The sequence below is a fragment of the Pleurodeles waltl genome, chromosome 3_2 (assembly GCF_031143425.1).
Source record: "Pleurodeles waltl isolate 20211129_DDA chromosome 3_2, aPleWal1.hap1.20221129, whole genome shotgun sequence".
Lineage (NCBI taxonomy): Eukaryota > Metazoa > Chordata > Amphibia > Caudata > Salamandridae > Pleurodeles > Pleurodeles waltl.
This window is the reverse complement of record NC_090441.1, coordinates 70532738-70555378: the sequence shown is the minus strand read 5'-3', so window position 1 is coordinate 70555378 and position 22641 is coordinate 70532738. Positions and strand designations below refer to the sequence as shown.

General features: G+C 44.5%; 1 protein-coding gene across 1 annotated transcript in view; it reads right to left on the bottom strand.

The window, feature by feature from the left end:
* The window catches only part of HIP1 (huntingtin interacting protein 1), a 375550-nt gene that overhangs the window by 192817 nt on the left and 160092 nt on the right, over positions 1 to 22641 (bottom strand). Inside the window, exons 12-15 of the mRNA XM_069226771.1 lie at positions 20166 to 20263; positions 16411 to 16483; positions 5230 to 5413; positions 2397 to 2485 (exon numbers count right to left, since the gene is read on the bottom strand). Coding sequence (XP_069082872.1) covers positions 2397 to 2485; positions 5230 to 5413; positions 16411 to 16483; positions 20166 to 20263 — 444 coding nt within the window. The remainder of the gene's footprint in view (positions 1 to 2396; positions 2486 to 5229; positions 5414 to 16410; positions 16484 to 20165; positions 20264 to 22641) is intronic.

Below are 22641 nucleotides of genomic sequence, written 5' to 3'. Positions count from 1 at the left end.
CATATTATAAGCAGATAAAAAGCAAAACAATGTATTTAAACCAATCAAGTTTAAAAAATGTCATGAAATATGATTTTTTTTTTTTTTTTTTTTTTTAAAGCCCTCCTTCCTATGCTTGCCTGGTCTTCACCAAAATATAAAATAAACACAGGTCTGGATAGTGTGTTTTAAGGGATACTGAGAAGGCTAACAAAGTTCCCTGTCTGGACCAATTTTGCTCTCACATTCCAGCTTTTCCTTATAAACATTCCAGCTGGTTTTATTGCTTGCATAAACAAGTCACTTAGGAGAAAAAAGATCTGTTCATCCTGCTCATCTAACTGTTCTCTGTGGAGCAGCTTACCAATTGGGCTCGATCTTATAGTGATGTACTTAGGGCACTCCAACAATAAATGGCCCAAGTCTTCTATGGCGCAACACAGGCATTTGGCAGAGACTGCAGTGTTTCTTCCTTTCAATATTTCATTTCGCAGTAAACAACTCTTATTGCCAGGGCAAACAACCTGTTTTCGTTCTGATTAACAAGTAGGATTAGGTACTGTTGTGCATTTGGTGAGGAGTCGAACATCCTCTTATGATGGATATGATATGGGATAAATTACACAGTGCACCCATTCTCCTTTCTTTTGACAGACACATGCATTGTTTAGTTAGCATGAAGTTTACTTGCCTCATCGAGATCGTTTGGAGATTACCTGGAGCTTGTGATAATACTTAAGTCTCTTACTGTCTTTAAGCCAGAGTTTTGAAAAGGAAGCCTTGGTGTCCACCCTAGGCCCAATCGACCGGGTTGTTTTGGCAGGACTTTAGTCTTTTGAAGATATATTTGAAAGGTGCCACCTGGCATTTGTCTCCTATAGAAGTGTAGCCCAAATATGATACCAGGATAGCCGTGGGAAATCCTTTCAAGAGGTTGAGGATTGTTTTCCAGAATTTCCTCTCAAAACGCCCAACATGGCAATTACTCGTCCAATTCCCAAAATTCTGCACCATAAGAGATTTGACTTCCTACCTTTGGAAAACTATCAAAATAGTTAGAAAATCGATACCAATGTTTTCTGACCAATCTTGTGTTGGCTTTGACAGACGCCTCTGCTTTTTCCAGGGTAATTTCAATACATGTAGACCAGTTGAAATTTCTATTAATTACTACCCCCAGATATTTAAAGGATTCCACTTCTTCCAAGGCTGAGCTATTTATATGGAAGACAAAACTCTTCCTACCGTTTGTCTTGAAGGTCATGATTTTAGTTTTTCCTGTATTGATATTTAATTGATTTATTTTGCAATGTTTTTCATGGTTACCCGTTTTTGCGTTCAAGATTGAATCATCTGCATACAAGAGGGCAGGTATCAGATAAAATCGCGTAACACAAGGAAAAGTTACTTACCTATTACCCTAGTTCTCTTTAATGGGTGTTCTCTTTGAGTCCATAAACAAACCTCCCACTACCTGGTTTCCAAAGGCAATGGCAAAAAGGTGATACACTTAGCGAACTTTCCACAGTATTTATTTCTGACCCGCATGATGGAAATACTGGCAGCCTCTGGAGTTTCTTAAATGTGCAGTGTCTAAATAGCACAGTTTGGTCCGCCTATTAGATGCAAGAGTGTCCCTTTATTTTGGGTTTTAAAAAGTATCTAATACAGTGGTGTTTTCAGAAAAATGTAACCTCGTCAGTTTGGCCAACTGCGTTTATTTTTTTAAACCAAACTAAAGAGACTAAATCGAACATGTTGGCTTCTTTAGGCATATTTTCTTTGTAAAAATATTTTTAAAAGTAGAGATAATGGGTTGTATCATGGTGGTTTGGAGCAGAGCTGAACAACAGTTTTTTTGTATGCTGGGAGCCTGAAGTTAAAACATATAACTCAGAATCTCAAGAACTTCAGAAAGAACAAGTTTGATACAGAGAAGAGCAAACCCTGCACACTGTTTACAGTTCATGCATTAATTCACAGAAATTATGAGTAGGATTTGAAATTTAGACACCTCATGCACGAAAATAACCAGACACTCAGATCTAGGCAGACCCGTCATGATACAGCCCGAGGGATCCTAGATGTGCCTGGATATTTATTCTACTCTTTAGTCCGAATCCCATGACAATAAGCTCTGCATAAATGTTAAGTTATACATGTTAACACTGATGTGTCTTTGAGAGTGAATGCGTAAGTCCAATGCAGACAACTTCTATTAGTAGCTGCTGAAAATGGAAAATGTGGTAGGTAAATCATAATTGCCTACAATGTTAAATACATTTTCTGCAAGCAGTGTAGATCAGAAAGTGCAGCAGAGAAGATTGTGTAGTTGTGAGGACAGTCCATAGGTGATATGAAGCCCAATTTGGCGCACTTTAACTGAAGTCTGTAATTTCCTAGCATGTTGTTCTTACCTTGCGAAGAAGTTCGGCATGGTTCTGGACGAGCTCTGTGTACTTCTCCTTCAACTTGGTATATCGCTGCTCATTGGCAACTGCCTTCCCTGAAACACAATGTAACACAGGCAAGAGGTCAGAGAACATGCACATAACTTGGAGTCATTCTTTCGGTTCTTAAACACTGCTAAGGACAGTGGGACAAAAGGGACAAAGCTCAAAACAAAGATTGAGTTCACCAATGGCAAGACCTTCATGGATCAGGCAGCTGTCTTCTAGAACGCAATGCCACCAAAATATCGAACAGCTTAAGTTTACTGGTGTCACGTCTTCCTCATCCCTGGAGCATGCACAAGGACATGCCACACACAGAGCTTGTAGTCAATATCTTTATTCCTAAGCAAGCAACATTCAACTGACTGCACGTTATACCATAACCATTAATGACCACACCTTAAAACCTCGCAGAATGATCGCGTAATCTCTGCGGGGTCCTAATGTTCACAGTCCTAAAACAACCACAACTGGAACGTCCTGGGAACATCTTAGAACATGGCTCTTTCCTCTAAAAGTGATCACCTGCCTATGCCAAGAATAAGCATTGGAAAACACTTAGCAACTTAGCTTAGTAATTAAAGAGAAAGCATACAGGTGCTCACCCACATTGGCAAGTCGTCAGAAATAGGTGAGGGGAATTGTATGCAAACCCTTGTTAAAAATGTTGTGTGTTTCGGCTTAGCGTCTGGGACTTTAGAAGTTGTGTAGTCTCTGCTGAGGTTGCCAACCTGGATTGCTTTTCCACTTCTATCCCTGCTCATGAGGTGCATTTGCAGAGCTAAAGGCAGTAACCCTGCCTTTACGAAAAGCATAAGTCATGTCACAAACTGTGTCCAATTAGTATCATTTTCCCCTCTGGACAGAACCTCTGCCTTACACATGGTGTCATATGGATTGGCTGTACTGACCACTCTTACTCTGTAATTCATCTTCAAGACAAGATAAGAACACTTTCTGGTCACTCAAGCACAGCATCAAAACTCCTCTCACATAACATCACAAGATTCAACTAGCTAACCATGCACTCCCCCTGGTGTAGAGCTCTACCTATCCACAGGAATTATGCATCAAAGGCGGACCAAATTATGCAGCATGCTTGACTTAACTGTGCTGCAAGAAAAGGCAAATTTTGAGGCATACAACGGGTCATTTTGTGACAGTATTACTTTGTTCCTTTGTCATTTTTACACATGCCAACCCTGGGTAGGCAACGGTTTTACCTCATTAGTACCGGTTAAACACTCAAATACAGCAGTACGCAACAGAAAGGTGACTATTCAAACTTTGGACAAATCTTCTACATCGTGGCAACATTGGCAGCCATGTTTTCAGTAACTTTTGATCTGTTTGACCTACAAACAAATTTGCTTTTGTTAAATCTGCAGATTATATAGCAGATAATGGTTATTCTGGCAAATGCAGCTAATAAATAGTTATGCGGAAAAACACAAAAGCTCAAAATTGCATGCCAGTGGCCCTGCATATAATGTGCTTTGGCCCTCACTTTCCTACTGGGTATGAACCACTATATAAATGCTACATTACAATACTCTCTCCAGACATAGATAAGGCCACAGGATCAGTGAGATATTTTTAAAGGTAAGTCCACTTGCGTAAGCCAAGAAAGAACTCTAGGGTTTGCGCTCTACTGCAACCATAGATATTGACATTCTGCTCCAGGGACAGTGATGCTTGTCATAGGGGAGCCATATATCAACCTTCTACATACAAACACAGCATATACCATGCTGTCGCCAGCATACAGAAACCCTGATTTCTTCCACAGCTGCTAATCGCAAAGCTAACACTGGCAATAGCACTCCTTCAGGTAATAATGGCTAGCAACTCAAAGCCACAACCTGCAACATCTATTCCCTTCATTTACTACTTCGATCCTGCAGTCAGAGCCACTCAAATCATCCTACACACCAAGTACTTTAACATATTACCCTGTGGCCAGTGCTCCAAGTTAAACTCGCCAGACCAAGTACTTCTATAGCACTTTATACCCTTTGGTCAGTGCTCCAACACCAATCCTCCGAACTAAGTAATTCTAAACTACGTTGCTGTGGACAGTGTTCTTACCCACTGTTTCTATACTCTACAACCTGTGCTCCTAAATTAATTCTTAGAACCTGGGGTTTCTATACGCTATCGTGCAGCATATACTACTATAGCAATCCTTCACATATGGTTATTCCTTCTTCAGCCTTCACTCCCACATTCATCCTACATAGCCTGCGCAGCTACATCTCACACAGCAACCGGTGCATCTACCCGGTCCCCATACTAGCCCCACAGCTCGTGTACCACACCAGTCATTTACTGCCAATGCTCTTACACTAGTCTGCAGCCCATGCTTGCACACAAACTCAAGCTACCAGTACCAACATCAATTGTCATTAGTGCTCCTCCACTGTTCTCCTCATAACTCATACCCATTTGCTATCACATGACTGCCAATAGCTCCTGTAGCATCCTTAATAACCAATGCATCACTCAGCCACCTAAACAAAAATAGGACATCTCTCTCAGATCTCTTGCACATCTCCCTTGTACCATCTCTGCAGTAGGCCCTTTTGGGCAATCCTCAGCATCCTGCACACACACTCCTCCCAGCCAGTATCCTTTACAGAACGTCTAAGACAGCCCATTCCTTTCCACCCTCATCCACAGGGCCTATAGATCACCCGCGATAGACGGTGCTTCTAGCTAGGTTATCCTCCATGCTGAATATCCCTATCCAATCGCACATAGTTATAACAGACCCCACTGCTGCCTCACTTGTACTCACTCTCGATCTCCGTAAGGCTCCTCTGGGCCTTTTCCGTGTCTTCCCTCTTCTTTTTCAGCTCATCCAGCTCAGTTCGCAGAAACTCATTCTCATCCATCGCTTGGTGCTTCAGGTGCTGTTGCTCTGCCAGCTCTGCCTCCAGTTCGCTGATGCGCCCCTGCAGCTGCTCTGTTAGCCGTTGGCTCTGTAATAAGAGGATAATATGGAGTGTGTGGACGCCGAAAGGCCAATCTCAGGTTGCAAATACCAGCACAAGACAACCAGCGAGCAGGATGAAAGAGGGATTCAATTTGCTAAGTTCAGCCACAAGAAGTATCACAAAAAGACAGGTTGATTTGTTATGATAATTTTACTGTTGAGCACTCGTACATCTGTAAAGATTTTATGGTGTTTGAGTGAGGAACATACTAGATGCACTGATTTGTAATGCCTGGGAACAATGCCTGCTCTTCAAAGCTTTACAGAAGATAGGAAGAGAAGAAACGCTACGAATGTACAAATGTAATGAGTTTGAACGAGAAGTGGCCAAAGCAAAAAAATAAAAACACAGATGCAACCTTCTAAACGTTCTCTATTAAATGTGGGTGCGACCAGAAGGTGGGCAGAATATCTAAGTAGTATGTTTTTATAGGTAGCAACCAATGGCACACAGCAGGGTGGTGCATGGCTGAACCTTTGTGCTGCTGTCACTAGGTGGCGATGTGTGACTCTGAAGCACCTAGTAGGCTCTGAATACAACTAACCAAAACGTAATATAATCCAAACGGGGAGGATGTGGGACAAGCACTGGTCAAGTAAAATATCAAAACAGACTTTAACCTGATTAAATGTCATAAAAAATAACGTATTTCAGATATTTTAATCACAAACAGTACAAATCATCAATTTCTGTACACAAGCCTTAAATCACTAACAGAGTAAAAATGGTTCTATAATATCAACCAGTTCATGATATTTGTGTTAGTTATCATGTGACACAGTCTTTGTGTTGTGATGTCAGCCATCTGTAGTTCAATGTAATCAGTCTCTGGCAATATTGGCATTCAAATTCGATGTAAGCAACCAACACGTGTTTCTCAGGAAACTCCGCTTCTTCAGAGGCGTGTAGAACTTAGACTACTTCTCGCATAGACCACCACACGGTTTGGTGTCATTCTTTATATGTAATGCAGGAAGCTGGTTCTTCACATAGTGGGCCAAAAAGAGGTACGCTGTGTAAAGAGTCCAACCAAACCCCAGAGGAATTACAGAGGCACAAATGACACTTCAAATGCTCTTTGTGGGAGTGTGGGCAAGTAGTTAAGCATATCAGATGGTAGTGCTAAGCATGCATAGCACACACATAGGCAGCAACTGAGATACACACTCAAAGAAATCCAACACCAATTTATAAAAATAACACATACTTTTATATAAATTTAGATACCAGGATCACTGGAACCAGGTGAGTACTTTTCGAGATAGAAATGTTTTGAGTTTTCTAAAGTCGACACTGCATTTTAATGTTGCTTTGTGGGGGAGAAAACAGACACCACAAACAAGTACTTCACAGCAACTTAGTTGACCAATCTTCTGGACTTAAGGTGAGTACAGGGGAGGCTCCTAGGCCACACCAACAGGTCCCCTCGAGCGGCACTGGGGCGGCTGGGTGCAGTTCAGCGTCGGGCGCCCGTGTAAGTTAAAGGAGATGTTGTTGCATGGGCTCTCACTATCCTAATGAGACTACAGGATTTGAGCGGCAGAATCACCTGAATTGTGGGGAACTGAGTCCAATCCCACACCATGTGACAACTGTTGGCCAAATCTGGGTTTTCCGGCTAAATAGCAGCGCCTCATCTCTGCCCAAGAGCAGGGGTGATTGTGGCAAGCGGGCGCATGACAGAAGTGACTCCTCAGGGGAATCGTGGTTGATCAGATCTCATCCTTTCAGGTACATTAGTCTCACATCAGCAAAGACAAACAGGGACAGAGAATGGTTCAATAAGGTTTACTGAATTAACTGCATCTTAGATAAAGTGGCATGAATTGCAATAACTAGTATGATAAAACACGAAATAAGCAAAATGGTGACAAGAAGAGTGAAACGCAGAATAAAGTACCACCAACCTGTCAGCATGCGTAATATATGTGGTTCCTACCTAAGCTATGTTAGAGCGCAGTGTGATAAGCTCTAATCCACTCTTCAGGTTTTCCTCCTGAGAAGACATCATCTCCCGTTCCCGAGCAAGGAAGCCTGTTGTCTAGAAAGACACTATGCCCATCTAGGCCAGGGATCTGGCAGTCTAAGCAAACTGTAGCGAAGGTAATCAGCATGCAGTCGTGGTCATCTGGTTGGAATCTCCCTCTAACGTGTATGGGACAGAGAACAGTTTTTATAATAAAACAGCTGATGTGCTGAGAAAATGTCCCCACGTAAGGATGCATGTATTTCTGTGAATGTTGGTACCACTTTGCCGGCAATTCTATTTGGCTGCAGCCTTGAGGAAAGCACAAAGTGAAAAAGGATGTCCTGCTAGAAACACAATGCTTTCCTAGGCAAAAGAACAACTAAATAAAGAAAATAAAACAGCACTGCAAATGTGGCCTGTGCTAGAATAATAAAAGGAAGCTAAATCAAATGTAACTGGGTTAAAATGCACAACGGCAGGCCTTGTTGCTAAAATAATGTGTAATAAAACATGGCTAAAATAGCTATACAACAGACTGAGAGTCCGGTTCAGGTGAACCACTGAGGGAGGGGGTGGGAGGTTCTTGCAACGCTCAGGGACGTACAGACACCAGTCTTCTTCTTCTCCATCCGGGGCAGCCGGGTGCAGAGGTATCTTGGACCATCGGGTTTCAGTCACCGGGGGTGGATGCGGTAGAGGGGACCCACAGAAACAGGCGGCAGGTGTGAACTGGCAGACCACTCTAGCTGAGCCCACAAGCGTGCTCGGGTCGCAAGCCTAGGGGTCGTAGGGACATTATTAGTTCTCTTCTCCTCGGTATGGACGTCCAAGTGTAGAGGTGCAGTGGACCGTTGGGTCTCTGCCACCCAGAGGTGGTCGTGGTTGAGAGGGGCATGCAGACAAAACAGAGGCTGCAAGCACTGTCGGGAAGTCCACAGTGGGCAAGTTCAGGGTGGACTTCGTCACTAGAGAGCCTGGAAACAATGTTGACATCACTGGCCCACTACAGCTCGGGCTAGGCGGCTCAGGTGCAGTGGTGATGTCTGGCGTCGAGTTTTGGTGGTCCTCACATTTCTTCTTTGGTTGCTTGCAGATGCAGGGAAGCAGCTTCTCTGCTCCAAGGGAGTTTTTCTTGGCATTTGGTGATGCACTGGTATCTCTCCCGGTTTCTTGGAGGGTACAGCGGCAGGACAGGTCAGCTGCTCCACAGGGGTTGGGTACAGCAGGCAGGCTGGCCGGGTTGGCTGCAAGTCTTTCGTGCTCCTCCGTTTTTGGGTCAGCAGGCTTCTAGGCTTCTTGACCACTCCTTTTGTGTTCAGCGAAGATCTGAGGATCCTGGTATCAGGGATGCCCTAAATACTCAATTTACAAGGCATTAAGGGGAGTGAAGCGTAGTAGCCAATGGGTTACTTAACTCTGGGGTTACTATGCCGCCTAGATGACCACTTCCTTTTGGGAGTGGGTATCACCCCGTCCCAGAATTCCTAATTCCAGAACGCACAAGATGGTGGAATACCTAAGGCTGTGTTCATTTCAGGCTTGTCACCCTAGAGGTGAGTCCAACCTCCAAATGCAACACACCTCCTGCATAGCTAATTTTCCCACATATCCAGGTGCCAAATGGGCCCTGGAGTGGGGGGTTGGTCAGTATCTCCCATTTGAGGGAAACCAGATCTGCATGCTAAAGATGGTGGGTTCCTTTCAAGCCTCCTGCCGTGGAATGCAGATTTGCAGGTCATCCTGGTGGGAGGAGTATGTAACACCCCTGCCAGAGCAGGCTTTGTTCCTGCCCTCCCGAGAGCAAAGGCTCTCACCCTTGGGGGTCAGAAACCCATCTGTTTGTTGCATGCTGGCTAGAACAAGTCAGCCCACCAGTATTTGGTAGGTTTTTAGGGGGGCACCTCTAAGGTGCCCTCTGGGTGCATGTATTAATAAATCCATCACTGAAATCAGTGAGGGTGTATTAATATGAGAGGTTTGATAACAAACATCCCTATTTTCAGTGAGCCATCATGTAGCTGGGAAACTCGTATTGACCAGTGTCAAGCACATGTATTTAGAATGGCTTTCCTGTTCATTTACTATGTCTAAGAATCAACAAAAACATAGTAGGGGCATGTCTGCTCATGCATATATGCCCTCATCTGTAATATAATGCACCCTGCCTTAGGGCTGTAAGGCCTGCTGTAGGTGTGACTTACAAATATTACAGGCAGTGTTAGGGGACATGGCACACAAGTGTGTGCCATGTCGTGTTTTCAATTTTTGGAGCACTTTGTCACGTAGCCTGCAGTGGCAGTCTGTACGGGTTTGGTGCTGGGTTCCTTGGAGGGACCCTGTTTAGTAGCTACGCCCTAGGTACTATTTACTAGGGACTTACAATATGTGCTAGAGGCCACGTCACTTGGGAAATCGAGTGACCAGGGATCTTGTTTTTTGTGGAAGGAACACTGCCGCTGGGGACCTTGTCAGCAGGAACCCAGTGCACTTCAGTCAAAGTTGTGTCACAAATCAGGCAAAACATGCAACCAGAACCCAGTTCCCTGCATGTATGTTTCCTATTCATTCATAGCAATGATCATATCCTTAGATTTCTCTAAACATGAATTATTCTATTTAACAGTGAAGCCAATACTCATGCAGGGTCTGAGGCGTGAACTTACACCAAAAAGTCCTGCAGAACTGAGCAGGTGACATGACAATTTGGACCGGTGTGTCGAGAAAGCAATTCCAGGCGTCCATGTAGCAGCCTGAAAGATGTTCAGTACCAGAAAACCTTTCACTAGTATTGTTGGTGAGAGGTGGAATGGTGAAATGAGGCTAAAGGCAATCAGAAGGCTCCTTTTTATATATCACATTGCATGTTTATACACATACAATGACCCATCTACACAAGGTTTGCAAATGGACCGTGTTTAACTTATGCTCCCTGGTGCTCAGCAGAAATGATCCCAATCTACAAGAAGAGTCAGTACAGAGTCCAGAGTAATTATTGACCGATTAGCTTAATTGACACATCACAGAAGATCCTTTGTAAGCAAGCCTTAAAACACCTTCTAGACTGGATTGGGGAGAACAATGTACTACCCTAACTTCAGGTGGGGTTCAGAAGTGGTACTAGTACGGTTGATCAGATCTTCCGATTTAATTGTTTTTACTGGAAGACTGCAGCGGTCAACAGAGGTTGACTTTTTGTTGCTTTTGTTGACCTGTGTGCAGCTTTCAAACTAGTTCCTAGGGCCAGGCTTTGGTCAACATTGGATAAGATAGGCATCCCCCGCCCAACTTATTGCATGAAGAGAATTATGCAAGAGTTATATTTTTTTTTGGGGGGGGGGCAGGGCAGCTTACCTCTCCAAAAGAATCCAACGGGGTGGTTAGGCAGAGTGGTGTCCTAGCACTTACTCTGTTTTCATTTTCTATCAATAATGATGTGAAATGTTTTGCGGATGACACTCTCCTGATCTCTAAATCACTTAAAGGCCTACAGCAGCTCTTGGATGATTTCAATATTTTTTGTAATGAGAGCAGGCTAGAACTTAACAACTCTAAAACAAAATTTATGATTTTTAACCCTGCAAGAAGTATAAATGTAAGTTGTATATTAATAGAGACCTAATAGAACAAGTTCTCAATTTTGATTACCTAGGGATAACATTAAAACCCAGCTTAGATTGGTCCATGCAGGTTCAGAAACCAGACTGCTCGCTGACACATTATTCCTCAGAATTGCTGAAGACCTTTAACAAAATTTGCTCTAGGAAATCTGCCCCAGTTATTGAGATCTATAATGTGAAGGCACTGAGAGCTATCCTATATGGAGCAGAGGTCTTGGGCTATGCCAATTGCAACATCCTAATGTCTACAGAAAACTGATTTATTAGGTCCTTATTTACCCTCCCAAAGTGCATGCCTTTGATACCACTTTATCTTGATCTGGCATTCGGAATATATCTTGGAAAGCTGAGCCCAGGCACCTGCTTTATAGGCATACAATGTGGACTGCTCTCATTTTAGGAGCGTACAGAGAACCCCTAAAGGATTTCTTGGCTCTATCAAGTTCCCAGGATGTATTGTGGTTTACACATGTTCGGTCTATGCTCGGAGGCTGGGGACAGAAAAGTTCTGGGCAGTACCAGAGAATTTTACCTCCATTTCTAGAATGGCCATTAAATCAGCCTAATGGCAAAATGTATATGTAGAAACCTTGAGCAGTAGTATGGGCACTCTGACTTTGGATTTTATAAACTTTAAAATGTTACCAAGCTATGAGCGGTCGATTGATGAGATTACCTCCCCTCCGCCCCCCCACCTTTAGCTTGAAAATTGTTTTTACAATTTAGATATCAGTCTCTCCCTACTAGGGATTGTTGTGTTAAGTGGGCCAAAGTGGAATGTAAGAGTACTGAGTGCCTGGTGTGTAGGGGGTCATCAGAAACTATTTCCCATCTCCTATTCTTCTGCTCATCGTACGGTCCCCAGTGGAGAAAATGGTTATTGCCCCTGTGAAGGAGTCTGGGTACAAGTAAGTATCTGGATGCTCTTAGGATTCTCCGAACTGATACTTCTAGGCTGGTGGCGTTCGCTGTTGCGAAATATATCCTAGCTGCCTGGATCTGGTGCTCCAAGTTAATCCGAGCTTATGATGGCAAGGACCTTCCAGAACAAGGTGAGGATATACCCTCAACTCTTTGATGCAATAAAGCCATGTTGAAAGTTCTGCATTTCTAACTGGTTTTCATCTTTGTGTAATTTTAATTAACATAACATAACATAACATAACGTGTATTTGTAAAACGCACGTTCACCCGCAGGCATCTTGGCGCTGAATAACAGATGTTTATTGTTACCCAACTCAATGGTACTCATTTTATCGACCTCAGAATTTTGGATGAAAGGCTGAGTGAACCTGCCGGGATTTGAACCTGTGACCATGAGGTCAAACACAGGCCCCTACAGTGGATGCATTAGTCCACTAAGCCACCAGACCCGGTATTGATGTGTTATGTTTTTTTATTGCACTGTTTTTAAACTTTGCTATGTTTTTTTTATTGCCACTGACACTTTACATGGCCACGGGTTAATATGGAAACCCTTAGGGGGGGTTGAAGAAATGTGGTTGTACAGGTATGTTTGTTTCAGCCGGAGTCCATCTGTCCTAGGATTTAGCACAACATTTTGAATGTATTAAGATTATTTTATCACTGCACTAAAGTGGCTTTTCTTGTATTCCTGGGAACTTCTGCACACTAATATAGTAAAGTTGTTTGGTGCGAGTGGGATGGATATTGTAGTAACATATATAGAGCTGTTGGGTTCAAATGAACAATATTTTTTTTTTTTACAAGCTCTTTTGTATTTGTGATTTTATGATCTGTGAAGATCGAAATAAAGATATGAAATTAAACTTATGAGCACTAGCGAAGCCAATAAAAAGCTGATCATCCATCTGGGGCTCCTTTGTGAGACTGAAATAAGAGACAAGAAAATGATAGATTGTCGCACGTGGAAGGGCGACAAAACCTTCACAAAAAAGACGTGCAAATTCACAGCACTAACGTCTGGGAAGAAGGCGAAATAGGTTAGCTGATAGCGCTGGTAGCTCACTGATACAGTGTACAGAATTAAAAGCAATGGGGAATACTGTGTTAGTGGCCACCAATCTCAGGAAGAAAATGTGCATATGCTTAAGGGGCATTCAAATCAAAAAGGTGAGAGCCAAGTTAAAGTCTGAGTAGTGCACAATAAAGAGTGCAGGAGGAAGCCTGCATGTGGGCTCTTTTAAGAAACATATCACAACTGGTGACTTGAATAACGAAGGCTGATCAGGCAAATGTAGAAAGGCTAAAAGAACTGACAAATAACCTCTAATGGTGCCAACATTAAAGCATTGCTGATCCAGTGACAAAACAATTACCTGGACATCAGACAGTTTGTCCTGAGGAGGGTCTACTTGATGGTTTCTCCACCAGGCCATGAACTTCGCACAACCAGAACAAATGGATTTGATAAACAAGCACCAAGCCACATGGATACCATCAACTACTTTTGCAGGCAGATGAAACCCATTAAGTAGATGCCATTCAATCTCCACGCATGGTTGTGTATTTTGTGAAGATTTGTGTGTAGGACCATGCCCTGCTGATGAGACAGGAGGTCCTCATGAAGAAGTGGATAGACCGGAGGCCAAATAGTCAGGCTCAGCCGGTTGAAGTATGAAACTTGCCTTGGCACATTCGTGGGTTCTTGGGATGAGTTGAGCTAAGTCTCTCCTGGACTTCTTCTGACTTCTTCAGAAATCAGGGCAGAATTGGCAGTGGTGGGAAGGCATACAGGAGACTGGAGACCCACTGCAGACTGAATACTCTCACACAACATAGGGCAGAAACTTCAGCGCAAGTAATTCCAACATTGTGTGTTCTTGGAGGTGGCAAAAAGATCTACCTAAGGCACGCCCCACCAGGCACAGGTGCCTTGAACCGCCTCTGGATGTAGACTGTCAGATGACGTCTGCTGAGCTTGTCTGTTCTGGCACTTAGGAAGCCTGCCGTTTGTCAATGTATGAGGTACACATGCACACAAGGACAATGTGTACTTGTTTGCACATGAAGGGTGTCTCCCTGTGGGCTATCGCTTTTCCATGGTGGTCAAAATAACCTGTACTCATGTTCCCTTCAGCCTGGAGCGCCATCCTTTTCACATGAAGTTCCCTCATAAGCCCAAGTTCTCACGTTGATGGCTGTGCGGTGGCTCTCTGGGTGCACCAGTCCAATCTTTATTTAAACTGTGACACGTTCAAACTGGTGACTTTCCCACCAGAACCAAAGTTGGATAAAGAGTGGTCCACCTGGTCAAGGACTCTTGAAGCCCCTTAATATACAAAATGGGGAAAAAGGTGGTGGACTAATCTATGCAGATCTATATCGCCTGACCACCAGTTGACTACTTGCTCAAGTGCTAGCTGACTGAAAAATCTGTGGGACAAACACCTTAAGGAACCTAATCGCTTGCAAGGTATGCCACTTTTGCAGGCCAGCTGGCCAAGGGGAAAGATAGAGATCAGATAAGACCCATCGTATGTCTAAAAGCTGCAGCAATGCTTTCCTGTCTAATCTCTAAACCTGCACAATCATACACCTCCTTCAGCTCCTTTGTCTGTTTAGGGAGCCCATATCTGCCTCCTACTGAGCCCCAAAGGGACACAGTGGTCTTCTTTACATCGCTACCATCATGGACAGATCCCTGTGGTAGCCGTGGTCATTTGTACTGATCATGTTACAGTTTGAGTCATCATTCTAGTGATTATCATTAGAAGAAAACCACAACTGAATGTTCTATTTTGTCTCTACTATGGCACTGGCACAAGAAAATAATGTCCATGACCAGCCGTTTGAGATACAGACTAAAAGTTTGTTTGCCTGGAGACCGCATTGTTGGTGCTGACCATCTTCTACTTTTCCAGCGTTAAAAACCATTGAACCAAGTTTGCTGCTCTTAATAAAAATCATTGCCAGACAGGACACAGACTACTGGACTCCCAGCAACCAACACCTACTGGACACCAAGACTCAAGACTCGCTTAAATCACAATTTTTTTTTAACTAGGGCACGGCCATTGTAGTTTGAGTAGAGTTTTTGGGGGGTAAATGGATTTTTTAAATGTTTTTCTTTTAAATAAAAACATGGGAGCTGCTACATTTTATTGCTTTGTTGAGACCTGGTTGCTACTGACTAAGATTATGGCGCTGATTTTAACCTAGGCAGACGGATTGTACTCCGTCAGGGCAAGGGAGTAAATTACTCTGCTGCCCTGGCGGAGCACCCACCTGCCAAGTTGTTAAATATCTGTCAGCCCAACAGATATTTCCGCCACTGACAGGAACCGCCGTCACAGCAGCTCTTGCCAGGGTACTGGAACTTTGCTGTATGGCTCAGTTAAAGAGCCAGAAGGAAGACAATTATATTGGAGGTAAGCATACTCCATCACTTTTGCAAAGGAATATGTTTACCACCAATATATGAGGCCCTATGTTTACAATGAAGCAAAACTGACAAGACTTCATGGCAGAATTCACAAGCACTACCCCAAAGTGCAAATTTGATCATAATACCCATGATACTTAAAATGAAGCATGTGGCACATAAGCAGTATAAAAACATTTGAGGTAGTATCTTAGTCCTAGAAGGTGCGATACCCTTCTGCTGTCCACAGTGTACCCCAACAGTGACTGCTGTTTTTGCTTACCTGCTAGTGAAAATCCTTTTGGTTTTTTTAAGGTGCATGCTGGCTGGGCATTGAGTATTGTTGATTTTTTTTTATATTTCTGCCACCTCCTCAAGTAAACACTCACTACTCAACTTCAAGGGCACAAAGAGTGTGACCTGGGTTTGGGAGTGAATGGTGAACCCCAATACCCACACAAGAATCAACCCTGTGCCGAAAGATTGTCCTCCACCCTCAGAAAAGGATTTGAACCCTAGAATTACAATGGTGGAAATTCCACAAGACAGACTGATTTTCAACCATCATAAATGTACTTTGTGCTTCAAAACAAATGTAGGTGTAGAGAAGGCTTTCACTTATGAACTGGTTATGCCAAGTAGGTTCCAAGTACAAAATGCGGTGTTTTATATTCATTTTATTTCTTTGGTTTTATTTTAAAAGAGGATATTGTTGGGTGGGGGTTTGTTTCTCTACCAAGCACCTTCTTTTCAGAAGGATAGAGGAGAGGGCCACCTCCCCCATGCTAACCTGTCACTCTTTTTCTGTGATTCCTACTGTGCTCTTCATCTTTTTCTGCCTCTGCTGAAGTTCATCTAGAGCACAGAGGATTATCTTGAATAGATTTCTGAATTTACACAGACATGTCCGAGAGAGGCTTGCATCTGAGACTTTAAAAGAGACATTCTGCTTGCGGGAGGGTACTCGAATAAAGATGTCAAGTCCTTTGAGTGAGAGTAAAGGGCCCCGAGAGGATGCTGATGGAAATAAGCGGCTCGCTGCTGTCCTCACCTCTGACTTGAAGAGCCCCAGTTCCTCCTTCAGAGCACGGATCTCTCTGTACAGCTGATCAATCAACCTGTCCCTGCAAGAGACGGTGAGAAAGAGAATGAGACATGCAGCAAAAGGAGAAGGCAAGCTGAGACAGACAGGCAGCCGCAGAGAAGGAGAAATGCAGCAAAAGAGGGAGACAAGCTGTGACAGACAGGTAGCTGCAGAAGATAAGACAGGTGGCGACAGCAAACAAGACAGACAGCAACAGACGACAACACAAGCAGAAAAAGAGAACATAACAGACAATGCCAGGACAATACAAGCAACGAATCAAGCAGAACAGACAGCAGCAGACAACTTGGCAGAGAGCAGCACAGAACGAGACAGGTAGCCAAAAGGAACAAGTCAGGCAGCAACAGAGGACAAGGCTGGCAGCAGCAAATAACAAATCAGGCAGCGATAGAGAACAAGCACAGAAAACAGGGACCGCGAAGGAGGCAGGCAGGCAGCGATTAAAAAACGAGACAGGCCGGCACTGATCAAAATAGGGCAAGTAGACGGCACCCAAAAATGAGAGAGGCAATACGAAACAGAAAAGCACGAAAAAAAAACAGACGAAGTTGCAAGAGAGACTAAGAAAGGCTGTTAAAAGACTGAGACGAGCAAAGACAGTAAATGGGAGTAACAGAGTTGGAGCAGCAGAGACTGGGAATGAGATAGGCAGGGAAAGAAAATGCAGTAGAGAGACCGAGAAGGAGACAGGCAGCAACTGAAAACGAGCCACGCAGCAACAGAGAATGGTAAAGCCAGATAGCGAGAGAGAATGAAACCAGAAGCAAAAGACAGGAAATAAGAGAGAAAGATGCGCAAAGAGAGTTAGCGAGGCAGTAGACAAAACAAGCATTTGCAATGCAATAGGTCTCGCATATTTCAAAGAAGTTAATTGTCATCTTTTCACAACCGCGCCCACGAGCAAAAACAAAGAAAACATAAGTGGAAACTGGGAAAAGACGACTTAACACAATAAAAGAAAGTTAGTTTTTAAAAGAAAAACTTTGCAATTTTGTTTGACCTGTTGGACAAGTTTTTGACAGTCACAAGCATTCAGTTTGCGGGGCAGTCATAGTTAAAAGGAACAAAATAGTACTTCGATCATGTCGAGAGCAGCGGACAGGCACTAACTAAATTGAAAACAATTACTGCTTGATCCTTGCTCCACACAGAGGAACGGGAATGATGCAAGGCATGCCTCGACGAATTACGAGGCTGTAAAGAAGAGTACCACGCAAACCAACAAATGGTGAGCGACAGGCGGGCTCCAAGTCCTTTACTGAATACAACTGCATGCACTCGCTGGCTCGACACCAACAAGCATTTTCAATGCAACGGGTCTCGCATTTGTTCGAGTTAGAGCTATTAGCACTGTAAAGCAAAAAAAAACACAGTGCGATCGCGCCATGTAAAATGCAGGGCGATCGCGCTGCGTTGATAATAAACAGATAAAGTAGTCTGGACTCCAGGCTGAAAACATTGACCTTGTATGTTTTTGGTACTTTACCGGTGTTGTGGAGGTGGGCTAAACACTGGAAAGGGCATGACATATTCATGCCTTTCACAAATGAAAGCAAGCAGATTTTAAAAGGCAAGCCCACAAACCATTGTAAGTGACTGACGAGGCATGGGCATGGTTTCAAGCCCAAAGAGAGATTACAGAATGGACGGAGCACTTTGTTGTCGCCCATAAAAAGGAGGTAGGCAGGCCTAACCATGAACAAGCATTGGCAAAGCCATTAAACCTGGTATTGTTGGCTTTACTAGTGCTTGTTTTATTGTGTTTTTTTACAACTTTATTGTTTGAGGGGGGACGCCCCTCATCAATCTAAAAAACAAGAAACTGGCAAAAATATTTCTTGGTCTCAAAAAGCCCACTTTGCCATAAAGGTCCCTGACACTTAAGGGAACTCCTTTGTGCAAGTATATGCTGCTTGTGAAAGAGCAGAACTCAGATTGAAGTTAGCCAATGGTTAAACAGGGCTGATCCGCTGCCCCATGCTGCAAGCTGTAGAGGGTGAACATAAATGTGAATGGTACAATTACAGACCAAAGGATGAAGAGGGCTGGCTAAAAGCCCATATCGGTAACTATATCATACATACAAATTGTGTTCAATTTAAGGTTTTGGCTAACGCCAGATCTAGAAAAGGCAGCTGGAGAATGAGTCGAGCAGTTACACAAAATGAGTACAAAAGAACGAGGAAAGCAAAAATGGAATATAAGACAGACGGCCAGGGAGAATGAAACAGGGAGCGAGAGAGAGAGATGGAAGCAAGAAGCAAAAGAGAAGAGAATGAGAGAATCAACAAGAGACAGACAGTAATGAAGAGTGAGAGACAGTATGAGAAGGTTAGATGGCGACACAGAATAATAAAGATGGCAACGAGGCAGGAAGACAGACAATGGCAAGGAAGGAGTGAGAGGTACCAAAATATACAAAGAAAGAGTGCACTGACTAAAATGTGAGAGGCAGCAGGAGAAGAGACGAGCATCGAGTGAGCATTAGAGGCAGCGGGGAGGGGGTGGGGGTGTGAGATCGTAAGGCAGAACAAGAAATTGGAGAGGAGAGTCAGGCATGAACGTGAGACCGGATGGAAATGATTGTGACAGGCTTATGAGACAGTTGGAAAGTATGAGAAAATGTGACCGAATGCAACAGGCAGTAACTCAAAATATGACAGAGAACGAGACAGCCTGCAAGAGACACCGGCCAGCATCAAAGGAGACCGGGACTAAGAAAAACATGCGGAGAGCCAGACAGTGAGAAAATCAAAACAACCTAAGAGACAAGCAACACAACAGAATGAAAAACGACAAAAAAGACAAGCAACAAGGATCGCAGGCAGGAACAGACCATCAGAAAATAGTGCAGAAATGAGGGATGAGTGGAGTGTGAGGTAATAGAGAATGCCGCAGGGAGTGATAGAACAAGGCAGGCAGTGACAGAGTGACAGGCAGTGGGAGAGCAAAGCAAGCAGTCACACGGAATGGGAGGCACTGAGGTACGAGGCAGGCAGTGAGAGAGCAAGGCAATCAGTCACAGAGGATGACAGTCATTCAGGAATGAGGCAGGCATTGACAGAACAAGGCAGGCGGTGGCAGAGAGTGCCAGGCATTCAGGAATGAGGCAGGCATTGACAGAACAAGGCAGGCAGTGACAGAACAAGGCAGGCAGTGGCAGGGTGTGCCAGTCATTCAGGAATGAGGCAGGCATTGACAGAACAAGGCAGGCAGTGGCAGAACAAGGCAGGCAGTGGCAGAACAAGGCAGGCAGTGGCAGGGTGTGCCAGGCATTCAGGAATGAGGCAGGCAGTGACAGAACAAGGCAGGCAGTGGCAGAGAGTGCCAGGCATTCAGGAATGAGGCAGGCAGTGACAGAACAAGGCAGGCAGTGGCAGAGAGTGCCAGGCATTCAGGAATGAAGCAGGCAGTGACAGAACAAGGCAGGCAGTGGCAGGGTGTGCCAGGCATTCAGGAATGAGGCAGACAGTGACAGAACAAGGCAGGCAGTGGCAGAGAGTGCCAGGCATTCAGGAAGGAGGCAGACAGTGACAGAACAAGGCAGGCAGTGGCAGAACAAGGCAGGCAGTGGCAGAGAGTGCCAGGCATTCAGGAAGGAGGCAGACAGTGACAGAACAAGGCAGACAGTGACAGAACAAGGCAGGCAGTGACAGATGGAAAGGCCGCACTGACAGCCGCCAGCCGTCTCAGGAACTCACCTGTCTTCCTTGCTCATGCCGTTCTGGCTGCTGAAGTTGAAGGGGTCGTTACTGAACGAAGCACCAAAGATATCATCGAATTTATTCTCACAGAAACTCTGGAGGCCAAAGCACAGATGCAGGGGGTTATCAAACACTGTGTGCAATGAGTTTATGAAACCTTTCCTTTCATTGGTCCTCACAAGAGAAGTGGGCGGCATGGATAGCATATGCACATCAACACTAAGCAGGCCCTGGCAAGACCCAGTCACTGCCGCCTACGACCAGACTTACCAGGGCAAAAATGGCGGCAAAACAAGCAAGACGCAAAGTAGTGCTGTCCCCTGTCCGAGGAAAAAATGCTCCCCGAATCAGTATGTAGGTATGGATCGGTGTCTCAAATGACATGATCCACATGGTGGAAATGCGAGTTTACTGGAGGCCCGGCTTCCGGAAACAGGATGAAGAGCACGGAAGAACGGTGTCTAACATGCACAGCGTGTGCATCTACAATACACGTGCTGCAAAGGGTACACTTACATACATGAATCTAAATGGATTTCAAATACATTCAGTAGTTATCTTAAAAATCTAACATGGACCCAGCACTCCTGGACCTACACTGGGCAGCCCTGGAGGTTTAGAACATTTACTGGCTCTTCTTCACCTCACTCAATCACAGGGGGAAAGGCACAACCCTGTGAACAGTCACATCACCTTCCTATGAACCCCAAACTACAGGTATGAGGAATGAAACATTTGAAGGCTGCAAAACCGGCCATTTACAAAATGACAGTCTTTTCAACCGTGTTTATGGGGTAATCTATAGGTATCTATGAATATGGCATTTGTACAGGGGCGGCTCCTCCATAGGGGCGGAGGAGTGTTGAACCCCCCCCCCCCTGCCAGCTGCAAACCTTTTCCCCCAAAATTATGTTAATTATAGTTTTTAGGTGAAAGGGGCGGGGCCACAGGGGTGACGAGCAAAGAGGGGGACTGCTGAGCACTCTCCCTCACTGCGCATGGATGTTTGGCTGGCGTGTGTAGGATGCCCCTAAGGGATGACAGTGCGGAGTCTGGGAGGCTTGCGCACCAGTTCTGCAGTTGCTTACTAGAAGAAATGGCTTGACTTTATTTAGAAGAAAGAATTGGTACCATGTTGTCTTGGTGTTTTTTTTTTTTTTTTTGCACTAGTGCTCATCTGCAATATGCACTTTGCAACCCAAATGGACTGCAAAATAAAAGTAGTATGTAAGGCACTACGCTTCCCCTTTGTGATCCACTATAGAATCTATGAATGTTTTGCAACCACAACTGCAGTCGTAATCCACTTATCAGACACCAACTCTGGTGTCCTTTCAAAAAGTGGGAGCTGTTCATGTTGGGCCACTTCCACCTCGTGAATGTGAGCTTGTGACTTAGGGGGGAGCACACAGCAGTTCATGAGACTGCTGCATTACACCACAGAGCCACTCACAGAATGGCAGCATTATTTTTTGACAGCAGCCCGGGACAAACATGTCAGCATTCTGTGAATCCGAATGCAGGGGTGGAGATCCACTCTTGCACCCAGATATCCATCCCCATCTACTGAGGAGCGACCAACCACATCAGCCATGTATGTAACGGAGAGTGGGTCAGACTCCGGAGACAAGAGGCAGAGCTCTGGGTCCTAGTGAAACAAATGTCTGCAGTTCAGTAGTAGACCCTTGGCCAAGCAGCCATCACTAGTAATTCCACCATGCTGCACTTCGTCAGTTAGCACCAATGGGGGAAAAACTGACAGCAGTACAACACACAATTCACAGTACACCAGGCAGGAAGTACCTGGTGGCGTCACATACTCCTGCTGCGCCGAAGGAGGAATTTCCTTGTCTGCATGGCTAATACAGGGTCCCATTTGATGTAATGGTGGCTTTTTTATCCTTTTTATTATATAAATGCTGCGATGTTCCTGTGAACCAGCATTTTTCTATTGGTGGAAATCAAAATTTTACAGAATCACCAACTTCCAGAACCCAAAAAGTTTTCAATAACAAGGTCACTTAAGAGGGAGTAGAACTACTATCGGGGAGCCCACTGTACCCCTGCGTGCACACAAACACCGTGTGAAAGTCAAGCTGGAAGTCCTACTCGATGTTAACGGAGACAGTGAGGTGTGCCAAGGGATGGTCACTAGGCTTCAGGGGAACGGTCTTTCTGCTTTTGTGGACTTGTGTCCTGACGACCAATAGCGGAACAGGCGCTGCTGCAGGACCCCTGCCTCTTCAGACCAGGACATGGGATGCGGTGGACAGGCAAGTCATTGAGTAAGCCCTTTCCACGGCATAAGGTGCCCAGCTTTGGCCAAACCATTGGTCACAGTCATTACTCGATTGTTGCTAATCACAAGGTACAGCCGAACAGCTGCAACTGTCTGGGTCCACGTCAGGTAAGCAGTAACGATCCATCTTGTTTCCTTTGGTGGATTTCAATTCAAAAGAACAAAAAAAAGAGG